General features: G+C 36.6%; 1 protein-coding gene across 1 annotated transcript in view; it reads right to left on the minus strand.

Moving 5' to 3' along the window:
* ARHGAP15 (Rho GTPase activating protein 15) overlaps window positions 1-15,502 on the minus strand; it is a 565,257-nt gene that overhangs the window by 498,820 nt on the left and 50,935 nt on the right. Inside the window, exon 3 of the mRNA XM_069473002.1 lies at window positions 5,744-5,805. Coding sequence (XP_069329103.1) covers window positions 5,744-5,805 — 62 coding nt within the window. The remainder of the gene's footprint in view (window positions 1-5,743; window positions 5,806-15,502) is intronic.

Here is a 15,502-nt window from a genome sequence, read left to right on the forward strand (position 1 = left end):
AGGACAGGTGAGTCTAGCAGTTTCTGATAACACTCTTCAAATAGACCTTCCTAGGATGAAGCAGTTTTCAGAATAAAAATACCCTCTAATCCCAACTCCCCTGCTCCTCCAAAGAGATGGACACCATCTCTAGTCTCTTAGAGCTTTTCTAGGATGGGGCACACAGTATCTGACATTCAGTAGGTGATCATTAAAGATGTTTTGAGTAAAAGTACATATGGGTTTTCAAATTTCAAGAGGGTCACACATCTAGATATTCCTTGCTCTGTTTACTATTGTTTACCAACGAAGACTAAAAAGTCACATGTCCTTCTCTGTTCCTTATTTCCCTACTGCTTTGATACAGCACTGCTGGTATTCTTTTATTTCTTATCTAACACTTCAAATTTAGGATACTTTTTCTAATTTATAATTCTACTGGCTGATACCTGAGCTTCTTCCAAGGGTCTTCCTGATTTCTCATACCTATGTCAATATTATGAGCTTGCATTGTACCCCAGGCTGTAGCAGGTATGTCACGTGGTATTTACATGCATCATGTAACTTAATCACTAAGCCAGTGACAAGTATCTTTAGAACATTTACCACATGCCAAACACAATTCTAAGGGCTTAATATACAAAAGAAGATAAGAGATACCTCAAAAATTTTATCTCTAACTGCAGGAAGATGGAAAATAAACATGGAAACAATAAATCCTCCATATGACTCTACTAGGTAGGCTTTACCCCCATCTTACAGATGAGAAAACTGAAGCTTAGTGAAGCTGCATCCTAACCAAGGGAAAACAAGTCATAAAGATGGGATTCAGACCAAGTCTCCTGGACCTTGAAGCCCATGCTCATTCCAGCCTTTCAGTGGTCTCTAGAGCAGGGGGTGCAGCTGTCCCTTTAGTTATGCCTGACATGTCTATGCAGAGCCTCACGGTAGGAGCTAAGAGAGGGAGACACAGAACTGTGGTCAAAGAGGTACTAGAACTTCTTTCTCCTCGGAGCAAAGCCACTCTGAGCCTGACCTGGACTGTCTCACCATGCTGAACTGCAGGCCCTTCTATCCCTGCCTACTCTCCCTACCGTGGTGGTCAGCTGGGAAATTCACCTAGCAACGGTCAGTTCCCACACACTTAATCATAAATTGCACAGCGTGGTTTTCTATTTTTCCATGCAAATGGATAAAAACCAAGCTGTTGGGTAGACATAAGGGGTGAAGAAGAAACACAGCTCAAGAAATATCTAACTTTAGTAAGTATGAAGTCCCAGGAATAAGTGAGGCAATCACTGGTCTCCACACTGATTTATAGATAACAATTAGGTAAAGGATTGATCCTAGTGACTCAGTGCAGGAGACAGGTCCTGGGACAAGAAATGCAGGTTTTTATTTTATTTTATTTTATTTTTTTTTTGACACACAGAAAAACTCACATGTAAGGGAAGAAAAGGTACTAACTACAATTAGGAAGGAGAGAGAACTAAATTCGTATAAGGGCAGGTATGTTCAATTTATGCAATTGGTGGGCATTTTATCCAAGTGAAACACTTCACAAAACTTTTCTAAAAACAAATCCTGAGTTGTGAAGTTGGAAAATGCAAAAAATGAAAAAAAAACAAAAACAAAACAAAAAAAAAACAACCAAAGAAAAAGAAAAAAAAGGAGCCCACAAAAACAAAACTAAACTAAAACCAAACAAACACTAAAAACACCCAAAAAACAACAAAAAACTTAACACGGACATCAGCTTGACATTCTACAGAATGAACACCGGATGGCAGCACATAATAACAGCAACTTTGATTGTAACAGCTTATCTGGAGAACGCTTGATGGAAAATGGTCCTTAAAATATTCATTACCATTATAAGAATCCGTTAGCTTGAGCTCTAGGCTTAACACCATTGTTTGCTCTAAACACCAAAGCTTTGTATCCTACACTCACTTCTCTTATGCCTTCTTGAGGTAATGACGCAGTGAGGAACAAAAAAGCCAGAGGAAAATATACTTGAGATTACTTCACCAATTTTAGCCTCTCTTATTTGGGCCATCTGCCTTTGTTACCTGACTTGGTCACGATGGATTTGACTTGAGTCTGCACCCGTGATGGGAGTGAAAGTGATTTACTGCAAAATCATTCGGACACTGTTAAATGTTCGCACTGGTTTTCAGACTGGTAGGTCTAGGAACCTATTTTTTCTCTGTTATATTCTAAGCTTCCTATAATTTACGACTGCTGAAAGGTGGGCTAAAGAGACACTGAGGTACAAACGACACACGTCTCTGTCCGTGTTGCAAGAAAATAGAGAAAGACAGATTCAGCCTGGAAGAATTTATTGTGATCCTGAACAGAAAATACTAAAGAAAAGATATGTTCACATTCGGAAAGCACCTTAGTATCGTGTTCTAAAGAGAATTCCATTCTGAATAACAATTGTTAGGACAATCAAGGCTTAGGAGGAAAGCAGGCACCAGTGGACATAACCACTGCACTACCCTTTCCTGCATTTCTTTTCACACGTATCTTCTGTCCCTATTCTCACCGCCAAGTGTTTCTTTCCGTGCTCATCTGAAGGGGAGAGCAGATTGAGAATCGGTAAGTGATAAGAAGTGCAAGACACAAAGGAGTCGGCCAAGGGGAAGGACAGGGTGCAGAGGGAGAGACTAGTGTGACTGTGTTGAAATAACATAAAAGTGCTGTCGGGTGAGTTTAAGCATTGAAATTAACCTTCCTAGGGCCTCATGGAGTTTCAGAGTGGCCAGGGCTTCTTAGAGTTTTGAGGATGGAATTCCTTAAATGAAGAAATTCCTAAGCTTAATCAGAAAAGCTGAGGAATATTTTCAATGTTCAAAATTAAATTTAAAATTGAATGCTGAATGTATTCTGCTTTCAAGTCTGTCAGTGTGTCATTAGAGAAATGTGTATAATCCCATTTCAAAATTTCAAAATAAGCCTAAATGTATGATCTTTTAGGAATGTAAGCTATAGCCAATGAGTTCTTCTTCCTTTGAGTCTCTCCTGTTCATATTTTGGGATTGGTCAAACTCAGAGAGAAAGAGAAGATACACAAAAGATGGAATTAAATACAAATAGAAAAGAAGGAGGAAGAAGGAAAATAAGAAAATACAAAGTATAGATGATCTGGAATGGATTGATGAGTAGAAAACTATAGAAATTAACAGCATGATATTTATTAAGTGACAATTGAAGTCCTTGGTACTGTAGATATCATGAAATAAAAAGACAATTTTTGGTCCTTGACCTCAAACAACTTAAAGCAAAAGAGATAAAATAAACATGTTTTAAACAGAAGACAGGACTAAATTCTGTCATACTAACGCTACATACAATAGGATGTGGGAGAAAGGAGAGGTTAGTGCAGGTGACCAAGTTTCTCCATTCGTACAATAGGATGTAGTAATAATAAAGCTTATATTGTAGTATTGCTTAAGTATTGCTGGTAAAGCATTACTTTAGCCATGTTCTTGACAGAGTAAGCATCCATTAATATTGCTCCTTAACTCATTAAAATTTATAAAAAGATATGAAGATCCTTGATAAATGGTGTAAAGTCTATCGAAAGAAATTTTACGGAAGATACACAAATTGTAGAAAGTATGGTATATTATTTATTACTTACTAAATTATCAATACAATAAAAACTACACAATTTTTCAAAGTTATAAGTAAACTGACTGCTTTTGTTGCTAGTGATAAAAGTATACAGGCTCCTTGGGCAAGCAATATGGCAACACGTAATAAGAGTCATAAAAAATGGTCATGCAATTTGATCAAGTAATCCAGGTTTAGCATTTCTCTTTAAAAAATATAAAATAAGAATTGACAAACAGTATGAGGGTTACTGCAATTATAACTCTTTTAGTATAAAACTGAAGTCAACTTAAAAATCAAATAAAAAAGGAGAGTAGAAATGATTTGATATATTATAGTCCATCAACATGGTAGGGTAGGGTGTTATTAATCATGCTGACTATACATTCAATATTCAATATGTAAAGTATTTACAATAACAACAAAACAAACCCCATAAACCTGTAGGAGATATTTCCACCATCCAACTTTGACAAAATATTATCTCAAATATATTAGGAGTTCCCTCAAATTATCAAAAAAATAAAAACAAAAACAAGAAACTCAATAGAAAATAGTCAAGCTTTATAAACAGGCAGTTCTCAGAATGCAGAACCTGAATGACTCTAAGTAGATGAAGTGATGCTCAACTGCAATACCAATCAGTGGAATACAAATACTTTTAAGGCAGCCTTGCATTTGATCTTGTCCCCTGTGCATCTGTCTCCTGGACCCTTCAAGGGAGGCTGGCTGCAGAGCCACTGCAGAACAACAATCCAGGAGAAGATTCAAGGCCCTGTTCACTATCCCAGAATAAGACAATATAGGCAGAAAACAGAGCTTATTTTTTAAAATTAAAATAGCTATTTTAAGTAGTGGAACTATGGATGATTCCCCCCCCACACACTTTTCTTTTAAAGAACTATATAAATAATCCATCATAGCCATCAAACAAAAGCATACTTTATTCTCTAGCGCTAGCCAGAGTGTCACTCTAACAATGAATTACATTATACAACAAACAGGTGTGCTATTGTGTAGCTAATTAGTACAGTTATCCTATATGGTTTTAACTATTACTAAAACAGTCATGAGTAAATGCCTCATGTCCCAATTTGAGCATTTTCTACATACTTTGTAGCTTGCATATCACCTAGCATAAAGCTAAGTACATAATAGGACCAATGTGAGAAGTAGCAAAAATTCTAAAATGGAAATGATTACTACTAAGTATCCCATATATACAGCATAACTAGCATCTTTCTCAGTCCTCCTATCAACATAATCTAATTTTTTTTTCAAGATTTTTTGTTGTTATCTGAAGAATTTATTCCCGTTTCAAATTTCCCTCAACTGTGTTCAAGATTTTATTTTTATTTTATTATTTTTTTTTATCTTCTCCATTTCTATTTTAAGCTACAAACGTAGTTCAAATCCTCCATCCTTTAAAAAATTATTCTCCCAATGTATTGTAAGGAATTTTTTTTCTTTCTTTTTTTTCTTCTTCTTCTTTTTTTTTTTTTTTTTTTTTAGACAGAGTCTTGCACTGTTGCAGAGGCTGGAATGTAGTGGACTCATCATAGCTCATAGCTCACTGCAGCCTCAAACTCTTGGGCTCAAGTGATGCTCCTATCTCAGCCTCCAGAATAGCTGGAATTATAGGTGCACACCACCATGCTCAGCTTATTTTCCTATTTTTTTTTTTTTTTTTGTAGAGATGAGGTCTTGGTCTTGCTAAGGCTGGTCTCGAACTCCTGACCTCAAGCAATCCTCCCACCTCAGCCTCCCAAAACACTAGGATTATAGGTGTAAGCCACAGTGTCTGGCCAGGAAATTTTTACGTAATACAAATGAGTCCATTCATCCCCAGATCTGTTAATCCTAGAAATCAAGACTCGTCGCCTTATTTCTTTTCATTTTTTTAAAGATTTCATGCCCTAGGAGAACAAGAAGCATTTCATTTATGTTCTGTGCAACAATATAGAATGTAGTAACTTTCTTTGAAAACTACCACTATATTAAAATAATGTTGATTGTAGTGGTAGCAGAGGAATTCCAGTCTGGCACCATAGGGCCTTGCTTCCCAAACAATAGCAGTAACACAAGTTGAGGATATGGGAACTAGCATAGTTATATAAAAGTGGGTTAAAGAACTTTTTATTACCTTAGTTTCTTTCCTCCATCTGCAATTTTAGCTTTTTGAAGATAACCTTCTTTTTCAACCATCTGTAAGAAGAATGCATATGTTAAAACTGTGACAAACTTCTATGCATTGTTAGTTTGAATGAATCTATGCTTTTCAAGAATCATTGCAGTGATGGAAGTTTCCAGTTATAGAACTTCATTAATAATGCATAGATAGCTTATGGGAAGTGCCTGCATGATCATAATCATTACAAGATGTTGAAAGACATTGTGAAGAAGAATGTGAGGGATTTGTTAGATAGCAATACACCTTTACTCACTTTTCTTTCTGGGCATTGAAGTCACTACCTTAAAAAATTGATTGAAAATGGTAAAACAAAGACAAATTTAATGCCTTCCTTAATTTTACTTATTGTCCTTGGAAAAGTTCTTCCTTTTTATCTTCTCCATGTACCTGCTGAGGCCGGAGGTGGGAGTGGGAGGGGGAAGAATTCAATGGAACCAGATAACTTAGGCAGTTGAAGCCTGGAAGGGCATTTAAAACAGCGACATTTCATGTGGTCCAGTTTCCAAGAGACACTGTTGTAGCACTGTCTCATTGTCCTCTTCTTCCATGATGTGGGATTGCTTCATTACTATAGCATGCGATATTGGCTTTTGCTCCTAATACAACTGCAAGTTTCTTAAAGGAAATTCAATAATTCATTATAAGAGAGTTGTTTGTGGAGTTCTAGGCAAAATAAATGCACAATGCAAACTGTAATGTGTTCACTCCCAGCAAAGTCTATACTAGCTGTTTCAATTTTTTTATTTATCCTTTGGTAAACTCTTTATGCATATACCATCTCTCCCTATATATATACATGCATATCTATATATGCATGTGTATATATATATGTTTGATTGACATAAAAAGGATAATATTATGTACAATACTAAATGAAACTTTCTAATATGTTTTACTATCTGAGAAAGCAAATACCTTTTCCTTACTTTTTCAAAATTAATTATTTTTATACAGATAAAATTTAGAATTATTTTATAAGATTTCTCCAACACCCCAGAAAAATTACTTCACTTTTTTTAAATTTCAAAATATTAAGGGGGCCGGGCGCGGTGGCTCACGCCTGTAATCCTAGCACTCTGGGAGGCCGAGGTGGGCGGATCGTTTGAGCTCAGGAGTTCGAGACCAGCCTGAGCAAGAGCGAGACCCCACCTCTACCAAAAATAGAAAGAAATTATATGGACAGCTAAAAATATATATAGAAAAAATTAGCCGGGCATGGTGGCGCATGCCTGTAGTCCCAGCTACTCGGGAGGCTGAGACAGGAGGATCGCTTGAGCTCAGGAGTTTGAGGTTGCTGTGAGCTAGGCTGACGCCACGGCACTCACTCTAGCCTGGGCAACAGAGTGAGACTCTGTCTCAAAAAAAAAAAAAAAAAAAAAAAAAATATTAAGGGGATACAAATGTTTTTGTTACATGAATACACTGTATAATGCTAAAGAGTCAGGACTTTCAGTGTGCCCATCACCAAGACAGTGTTCATTGTACTCAGTAGGTAAGTTTTTAACACTCCCCTTCTCTCCTCTCCCTCTTAGTTTCCAATGTCCTTTATGTCTCTTTATGCCCATATGTACCCATCATTTAGCTCCCACATATTAGTGAGAACATGTGGTGTTTGTTTTTCCATTTCTGAGATACTTCACTTTGGGTAAATGGTTTCCAGTTCCATCCAAGTTGCTGCAAAAGACATTATTTCATTCTTTTTTATGGCTGAGTAGTACTCCATGACTGTGGACTGGTATTGGTCCATGACCTGTTAGGAACTGGACCACATAGCAGGAAGTGAGTGGCAGGTAAACCAGCGAAGCTTCATTTGTATTTACAGCTGCTCGAATCACCACCTGAGCTCCACCTCCTGTCAGATCAGTGGTGGCATTAGATTCTGCATTATGGTGAGTGTATAATTATTTCATCATATATTATAATGTAATGATAATAGAAATAAAGTGCACAATAAATTTAATACATTGAGTCATCCCAAAACCATCTCCTCCCCATCCCCCCAGTCCATGTAAAAATTATATTCCATGAAATGTGTGTGTTTTTGTATGTGTGTGAATTAATGGGCACTTAAGTTGATTCCATATTTTTGCAGTTGTGAATTGTGCTGGGATAAACATTTGCGTGCAAGTGTATTTTTGATAAAATGACTTCTTTTCCGTTGGATAGATAGCCAGTAGTGAGATTGCTGGATTAAATGGTAGGTCAGCTTTTAGCTCTTTAAGGACTCTCCATACTGTCTTCTATAGATGTACTAATTTAAATTCCCACCAATGGTGTGTAAGTGTTCTCTTTTCACTGCATCCATGCCAGTATGTGTTGTTTTGACTTTTCAATAATGGCCCTTCTGACAGTGGTAAGGTGGTAAGGTATCTCACTGTGGTTTTAATTTGTATTTCCCTAATGGTTAGTAATGTAGAACATTTTTTTGATAAGTTTCTTGGCCATTTGTCTGTCTTCTTTTGAAAAGTTTCTGTTGTCTTTTGCCCATTCTTTCATGGAGTTGTTTCTTTTCTTTTTTTTTTTTTTTTCCTTGCTGATTTGTTTGAGTTCTTTGTAGATTCTGGATATTAGTCCTTGTCGGATGTATAGTTTATAAATATTTTCTCCCATTCTGTAGGTTGCCTATTTACTCTGTTGATTATTTCCTTTGCTGTGCAGAAGCGTTTTAATTTAAGTCCCATTTATTTATTTTTGTTCTTGTTGGATTTGCCTTTGGGGTCTTAGTCATACATTCTTCACCTAGGCCTGTGTCTAGCAGAGTTTTTCCGATGTTTTCTTCTAGAATTCTTATGGTGCCATGCCTTACATTTAAGCCTTTAAATCAATCTTGAATTAATTTTGTATATAGTGAAAGATAGGGGTCCTGTTTTATTCTTTTGCATGTGGCTATCCAATTTTCCCAGCACCATTTGTTGAATAGGGCATCCTTTCGCCAATCTACATTTTTGTCTGCTTTGTCGAAGGTCAGTTGGTCCTCTGATACAGGCAGATGGGGAAAAAGAGTGTTGGCAATTCACTAAGGGTAAAAGACGGAGTGCAGGCTACAGACTTGGGCTGCGGCATGTGAGGGTAGAGGTGTTTGAATATCTTAGGACCCTATTTCTACTCTCATTCTTTTTCCCCATTTGCCTAGTAGCAGAGGACTGACTGCACTCCCTCAGCGCCACCATGTATGCTTTCCCCCCGACTGTCATACTCCACTTTGACCATGTCTTCATTTCACAAACCCCTAAATATACTAAATCTACTTTAAAATTCAATTTGTATGTCTTTTACTAGAGGGTCTTTCTATGGTTTCTCAACCATCTCTTTTACACACCCCTGTCCTGAATCTCCATTTTCATTCTGCCATTTTATCACTGCGATAGCACTTATTGGATCATGTTCTAATTTGCTTGTTTGCTTTGTTTGCACCTGTGCTGTGAGCACATTAAAGGAAAAGGGTTACACCTGTCACACTTGGATTCCCAGCTCCTAGAGTACTTACTGGCATCAATAGATACAATAATAAAATTGCTTGAACAAATGAATGAATTAATGGATATTCAAATGTTCATTTAAATCTTTATAAGAAACTAGGCAAAGCAAAAATATTCATCTGCAGTATGATAAGTGAAGGGAAGAGATATTTGGGGGTAAATGAGATGTCCTAAAACACTAAAATCTCCCCAGTTAAAGAATTGCCTGTTTACAATACTCACTCTGATATAGGTGAGATCTTTTCTGCCTTGTTCATTGTTATACTGCTGATACATAACATAGTAAGCAGTTTCAAAATGTGTTTGATGGATACATTTTGACTGAATCAATAATGATGAAGATAATGATGATGAATTATAACCATCAAAGCAAAGTATTTTTTACTTATCTGCATTTCTGGGAAATTTCTTTTACTTCAGCATGGTCTCCACAATTTTAAAAGAGCCTAATGAAGCTTTCTTGGATAATTTTTAGAATGATGGTTTCAGTATTCAATGGTGCCTTTTGTTTCATTTGGATACATCTATTCTTTTGCTTTCTCCACCTTTTAGTCTACGCATTTTTCTTGGTGCCAGGGAATTTTATTTGTCTATCCCCTAAAACCATATAATAAATTTAATGTTTAACTCTGGGGCATCACTGGTTTGTATAAGTGTTTGGAAGAAAGATGTTTTCAATAGAATTAGCACCACAGAGGAGGTCTCTTTCTTTAGGAATTTGTATTGAGAAATTTTGTTGTGTAACCATACACAAAATTTATTGTTTTATTTAAATTTTCTTCTGATAAAAACAAAATAGTTACCAAAAAACCTGGCATTTATCTACCAAAAAGCTACAAAATCTGTTAACCCTTCATAAAAATTAATGCATGCATTCTCAGCTAAAAATGTTGCCTTTTTTTCCCCCAAAATATTCATTAAAAGACCTCTGAATGGACATTTGGTACCCACAGAGATGTTTTATTGATGAAAATTTCTCTAAAAGGAGAAGAGAAATGTGCAAGACAAAAGCTAATATTCTTACAGGGAGAAATCAACATAAACAGGTTTGTGATATATACCATTAAATTCCTTCCGCTTGAATACATAAGTAATGTTCTCCTAGATGCTGCTCAACTTTTCCCGAGATAACTGAGATTGAGACCAAGGGCTAGATTTTTCACTTTAGGATTCAATAAATGTGACATCATTGCCATCAATGGCTGAGCCAGTTCCCATGGTCTTGTGTCAATGTAATAGAGTTTCCAGGAATGACCGCACAGAGGTCCCAGGAAAAGATAAGGAGGAAGAACTGAATACCAAGTTAGTTATCTTCTCCTATATCATCTTCCAATGTCCAAGCTGCCTTCCAGATCATTAGAAGAAGCCAATTATCCTTCTGCTATATACACTTACCTACTTCATTTATTACTACTATGCATATTTTTACATGTCTACATGTGTCTGCATGTACATTGCTACATACAGTAGATCCATATCCTACTATCATGCATATGTTGTCACTTCTGAGATCAGGTATTCATTTCTCTCAATTGTCTCACACTTGATATATGCTCATTCATTCTTTCGACAAATTTTTGATTAGTAACACCCTTTACCCCTCAAAGCCAACTGCTTTGTTCACAATAGGACTGCAAAGATTAATAGGACAATTTTAATTCTATTGAGACTTAAACCCCTGTGAGCTCACATTCAAGATACTCCTGTTCCTTTTCTTAGGGGAGTGGGTACCATACTCCTTTCCAGCCATCTCAGAGACTTAGGCTATCTTTTAGCCTGGAATATGAAACTCCAATTAGGCTTCCTACATTGAAAGCACTGCATTGTTTTAGATCTCATGCTGGCAAGCAAAGCTTCTAGGAGGTAGAGTTAACCATTCTACTATTCTTTGTCATCATACTTCAAAATATGTTACCATGTTCCATGTACCAGGAATCTGTTTTTCTGGGATACTCTTAGTGAGCCGAAAGAAGCAGTAGGGCAAGCAGATTACTATGTATTTTGCTTGTGGGTTTATATATGGTACCTTATTAATAACTCTAATTATTCCACTTGATGTTAATCCCATGGTCTGAAGAGACAATGACGTATAAATTACAGTTGAGCATCCTGATCATCTAGGGCTCAGATGGTCTTGTCTCTAGTAATTTACAAAATTACATATAGCTTTAGGTCTAAACTTAGGATTCTATGTGCCAAATTCTAGGCCAAATTGAAGTTCTTTAAAGCCATAGTGCTTCCTAAACTATGTATACTTAAGAAATGTCAACCGATCTTGAGATGCTAAATCTGGCTTCTTGAGCTATTTGTCCAATGTCCCTTCGAAACCCTACTTAACATTAAATGGCTGGAAAGATCAGCAATTTGTTCAGATTGGATGCCAGCCAGTCTGCCAGCGTTGAGGAAGTGCTCAGGCAGACACATCTGTGCTGAGATACAGATGGGAAGAATGAATGGCAGTGGGCTACCCAGATAGCACCTGTTTATCAGCCTCTGTTGGAGGCAACAGACAAGACAGGGGCGCAGAAGACAATCTTTGATGAATGGTAACAATCATGGCAGAAAGACCAGGCTGTTCACCGTATGTACAGACAGGGCAATTTTTTGTGTGAAGGCTTTATGTTGTTCTCAGACACAATTGCAAACACTAGGTTTTCATCTACACTAGTCCCCCCAAGAGATCTGTTAAAATACATGTTTATAAATGGAAATAAACTTAATCTGAGACTTTCACCAGATTTTGATGAGAAGGGTTTAGCTTTTAACACCAGAACCACACGGCCCTTATGCCTTATAATATTTGCTCTGCTGATGCATTTAAGTTATTGTGCTCTTCCCCTTGGTTCTGATTCTGTGTTCGTGGGCAACCATCTGACTCCTGATTCAGCTTCCTAGGTCCTTTGATGTAGAGCAGGTGACTTTAATAGTCAGCATCAGAATATTCCCCATTATATACTGTGAGATAGTTGAAAGAGATTATCATCTCTGAAAACACTAATAATATTGATAAATATGATTTTTCTAGAGTTTTCTGGAAAGCTGAGGTAGGACCCAGCCCTAAATTGGGATGATCCCTTTGATGTAGCATTACCCTGTGAAACCGTCTGTTTGACTGACAGACCTTCATCTTAAAGAACTTTGTATCATTCCTCCATAACCACAACCCTGGGCCACTATAATTATCAAATAGATTTAGCATTTAATTATTTTCCTATTTAATAATGAGGCAGCTGCTATACTTTTTCTAAACTTTTAATAGATCACAGTACTTTGCTGGTAATCTCGTTTATTTCAATGGTTTCTATTAAAAAGCACAGAATGAGGACACATTTGGTTACATCATTTTACCCCCAATGATGCTTCTTTTTCCTTCTTAAATCTCTTTTTTACTTCTCCACTACCCACAGAAATAGCTATTTCTGTCTTTCTTCTTTCTATTGCTTTTCTTTTCTTGACATTGCCTTGAGAGTGTACCCTTTTCCTCCTTGGGATTCGTTGCCTACATTTTCTTCTCAGCATCCAATTATTTCCATGCTGGCTCTGCCTTTCTTGCTATATTTGCTCTGCTGACCATGTATGTGGACTTGCAATGGGCAAAGCCCATTAAGAATAGAATCAAAAGCAGCAAAAAAAAAAAAAAAAAAAAAAAAAAAAAAAATCACCTTAAAACTCTAGCTTATCTGTACATCACATAAAAGTACTAATAATTTTCTAACATTGTCTAAATGCTTAATTTTACCTTACATATAGTTCAAGAATGAAATATGATGCTTTTAGAGGTGCAACATGATGTTTTTACCTAATGTAAATACATAATTTATTGCAGATGCATACTTTTAAAAAGTGGTAAGCCAAAATTCTCAAGTTGGGTACAATGATTACATGAAAAGGAGAGAAGAAAAGCGAAGAAAAACAATTCTGTGTAATACTCGAATGATGCCCATAGAGAGGCAACCAAGAACACTTAAAAAAATTTTTGATAAGCTGGTCTTGATTTCAGATCTCAGAATTAGGCATGGTTTGCTCAATTGCAACTTATTTATACCCTTTAGTATATTTGTTAAGCAATCCGTTCATGGATTTTCTCCCTCTCTTAAACTTCCTCTCACTCAGAAGGACATGGGATTTTGCCGAATTGTCTTCAACCATTTTTCAAATATTGGGTTTGGCAAAACAAATGTTATGCTTTGCCAAGTGCCTTTCCCCATCATATTAAACCCCTGTGTATTTCAAGGGAAATTTTATCTGCATGTCTCTGATTTTTCACCCCTGATTCATCAAAATGTCATCTTGAAAATGCTATTATACTATTTGATGTTTAAGAACCCCCGTAAGCCTTTTTCCTGAACCTTTCATCTTGCAACCAGTGTGTTTCATTTGGTCACCACCAAGAAATCCAGGTTCTGTTTGGAAAACAAGCTGATGAAGGCACCTTTTTGTATCTCAAGATCTTTCTTCAGTCTTCTGGAGGCTTTCCCTGTATCTCACCTCTTCTTCTTCCCCCTCAGTTTCTCTCTTCTTCGTCCCTGAATTCTATTTCTTTGTGTCTTTGATTTAAATATGTTACTCATTCATTGCCTGTCATTGGACTTCAGTGAGAATGGCCTTCCCGGTTACTGTCTGGACAACTTATTAGTGTAATTCAATTGCTATGTTATAACCTAATTTCAGTCTAGGGAAGAAAGGATTGCTCAATGTCAATAGCCTTTGCAGTTGTTGTGTGTGTTCTCTTTTTCTACTCTAGAGTTAAATGAATTTCAAATGTGGGCCTGGATGGGAGAAGTATTATAACTTGTTTCTGTGTTTCAGCAGCTTCTGAACTTCTTACCATCACCTCAGGGCCCTTCAAGATTTAAGTACTGACTCTGTCTCCCCACAAACCTTGACCCATTTGCCTTGTTCATGATATTCTAGCTGATAGAGTGTTCTTGAAGTTTTTCAAATGTAACAACTTTGACCCTTGCGCTTGCTGTTCCTTCTTCTTGCAACATTTTTCTTTCTTCCAATTCTTTGCGTGGCAAACTCTATCCATCCTGCAAATCTCAATGTAACTGCCCCTTCCAAAGATTATGTTATGATTACTTTATCCCACATGAGGAGAACGCCCCTCTCATAGAAACTTGCTTTTCTTGCATCATAGTACGTTTTATAATTTGTATTTATAGAATTATGCCTTTCTTTACTTGTTTAATGCTTTCATTCACCCATAAACCAAAAGCTCCTTGAGAAAAGGACATGACTAGTTAGCATATCATTGCAAGCCTAGTGTGGTGCCTTGCACAGGGATGGCCTCAACATACACATGAATTAACAAACATACTCCTGCTTGAGAAAAGGAAGGGCACACGAAACAATGAAAACTCAGAGATCGTTTCTATTAGCATGACAAAATTATATAACAATGTTATTATACAACTTATTATTAATAGCTTGAAGATCTGGAAGAATATTTTAGAAAACCTAGTTTTGTCTTACCAAAGTAGAATTTTGAAAGAGTAAAAAATGTTTAAATTTTTTTTGCAATTTAAGAAAAGCCCAGCTTGATCAATAGAATTATTCCCCCAAAGTGGCTGTCCTTTGTTTCAAAATAAGAAAACACTATGTTCTCACAATGTCTTTCATGCTCAAAGCCCTCTCAAGTATTAATTAATCCACAAAATGATATCTGGCTCCATAAGGTGGAATCTGTGACTTAAGGTTTATCTGCAAAAGCCTGCTTTGCCCCCAAGCCATGGCAACTTCCTGAGCTCTGTCCTCAAAATCCTCCTAGCTCAGGAGGTAGCAGATGATTCTCTAAAACCTGCCACAGGCTTTTGACTCCTGCAGGGTTATCCATAGACATGTTTTATACTCTGTTGATAAAAATAAAGAAGATAAAGATTTAACATGTTATAAACAGCATTATTTTTCTTGACTATTTCTTCAGGGGAGAAAGGGAAAGTGCCCTGAAAATAATTAGGTCTCATGAACAGTTATAATATGGAATAAACAAGATCAGGAAACAAATGTATATTAGCGTTTTTGATGTTTTGTGTTTAAAATTGTTGCCACATTATAGCGTTTATTAAGCAACCACACTGATTCTCAGGAAATGATTTCAGTATCTTCCACCGAAAGCCTGTGGATTTGCATACATGAGGCATGGATAATATCACCTGTCAGCGAACGGGGTAGTTTCCACCACGAGATTTTAGACTCAAATTAGGAATGTATTTTGACCAATATTCAAAAG

Source organism: Eulemur rufifrons, chromosome 1 (assembly GCF_041146395.1).
Source record: "Eulemur rufifrons isolate Redbay chromosome 1, OSU_ERuf_1, whole genome shotgun sequence".
NCBI lineage: Eukaryota > Metazoa > Chordata > Mammalia > Primates > Lemuridae > Eulemur > Eulemur rufifrons.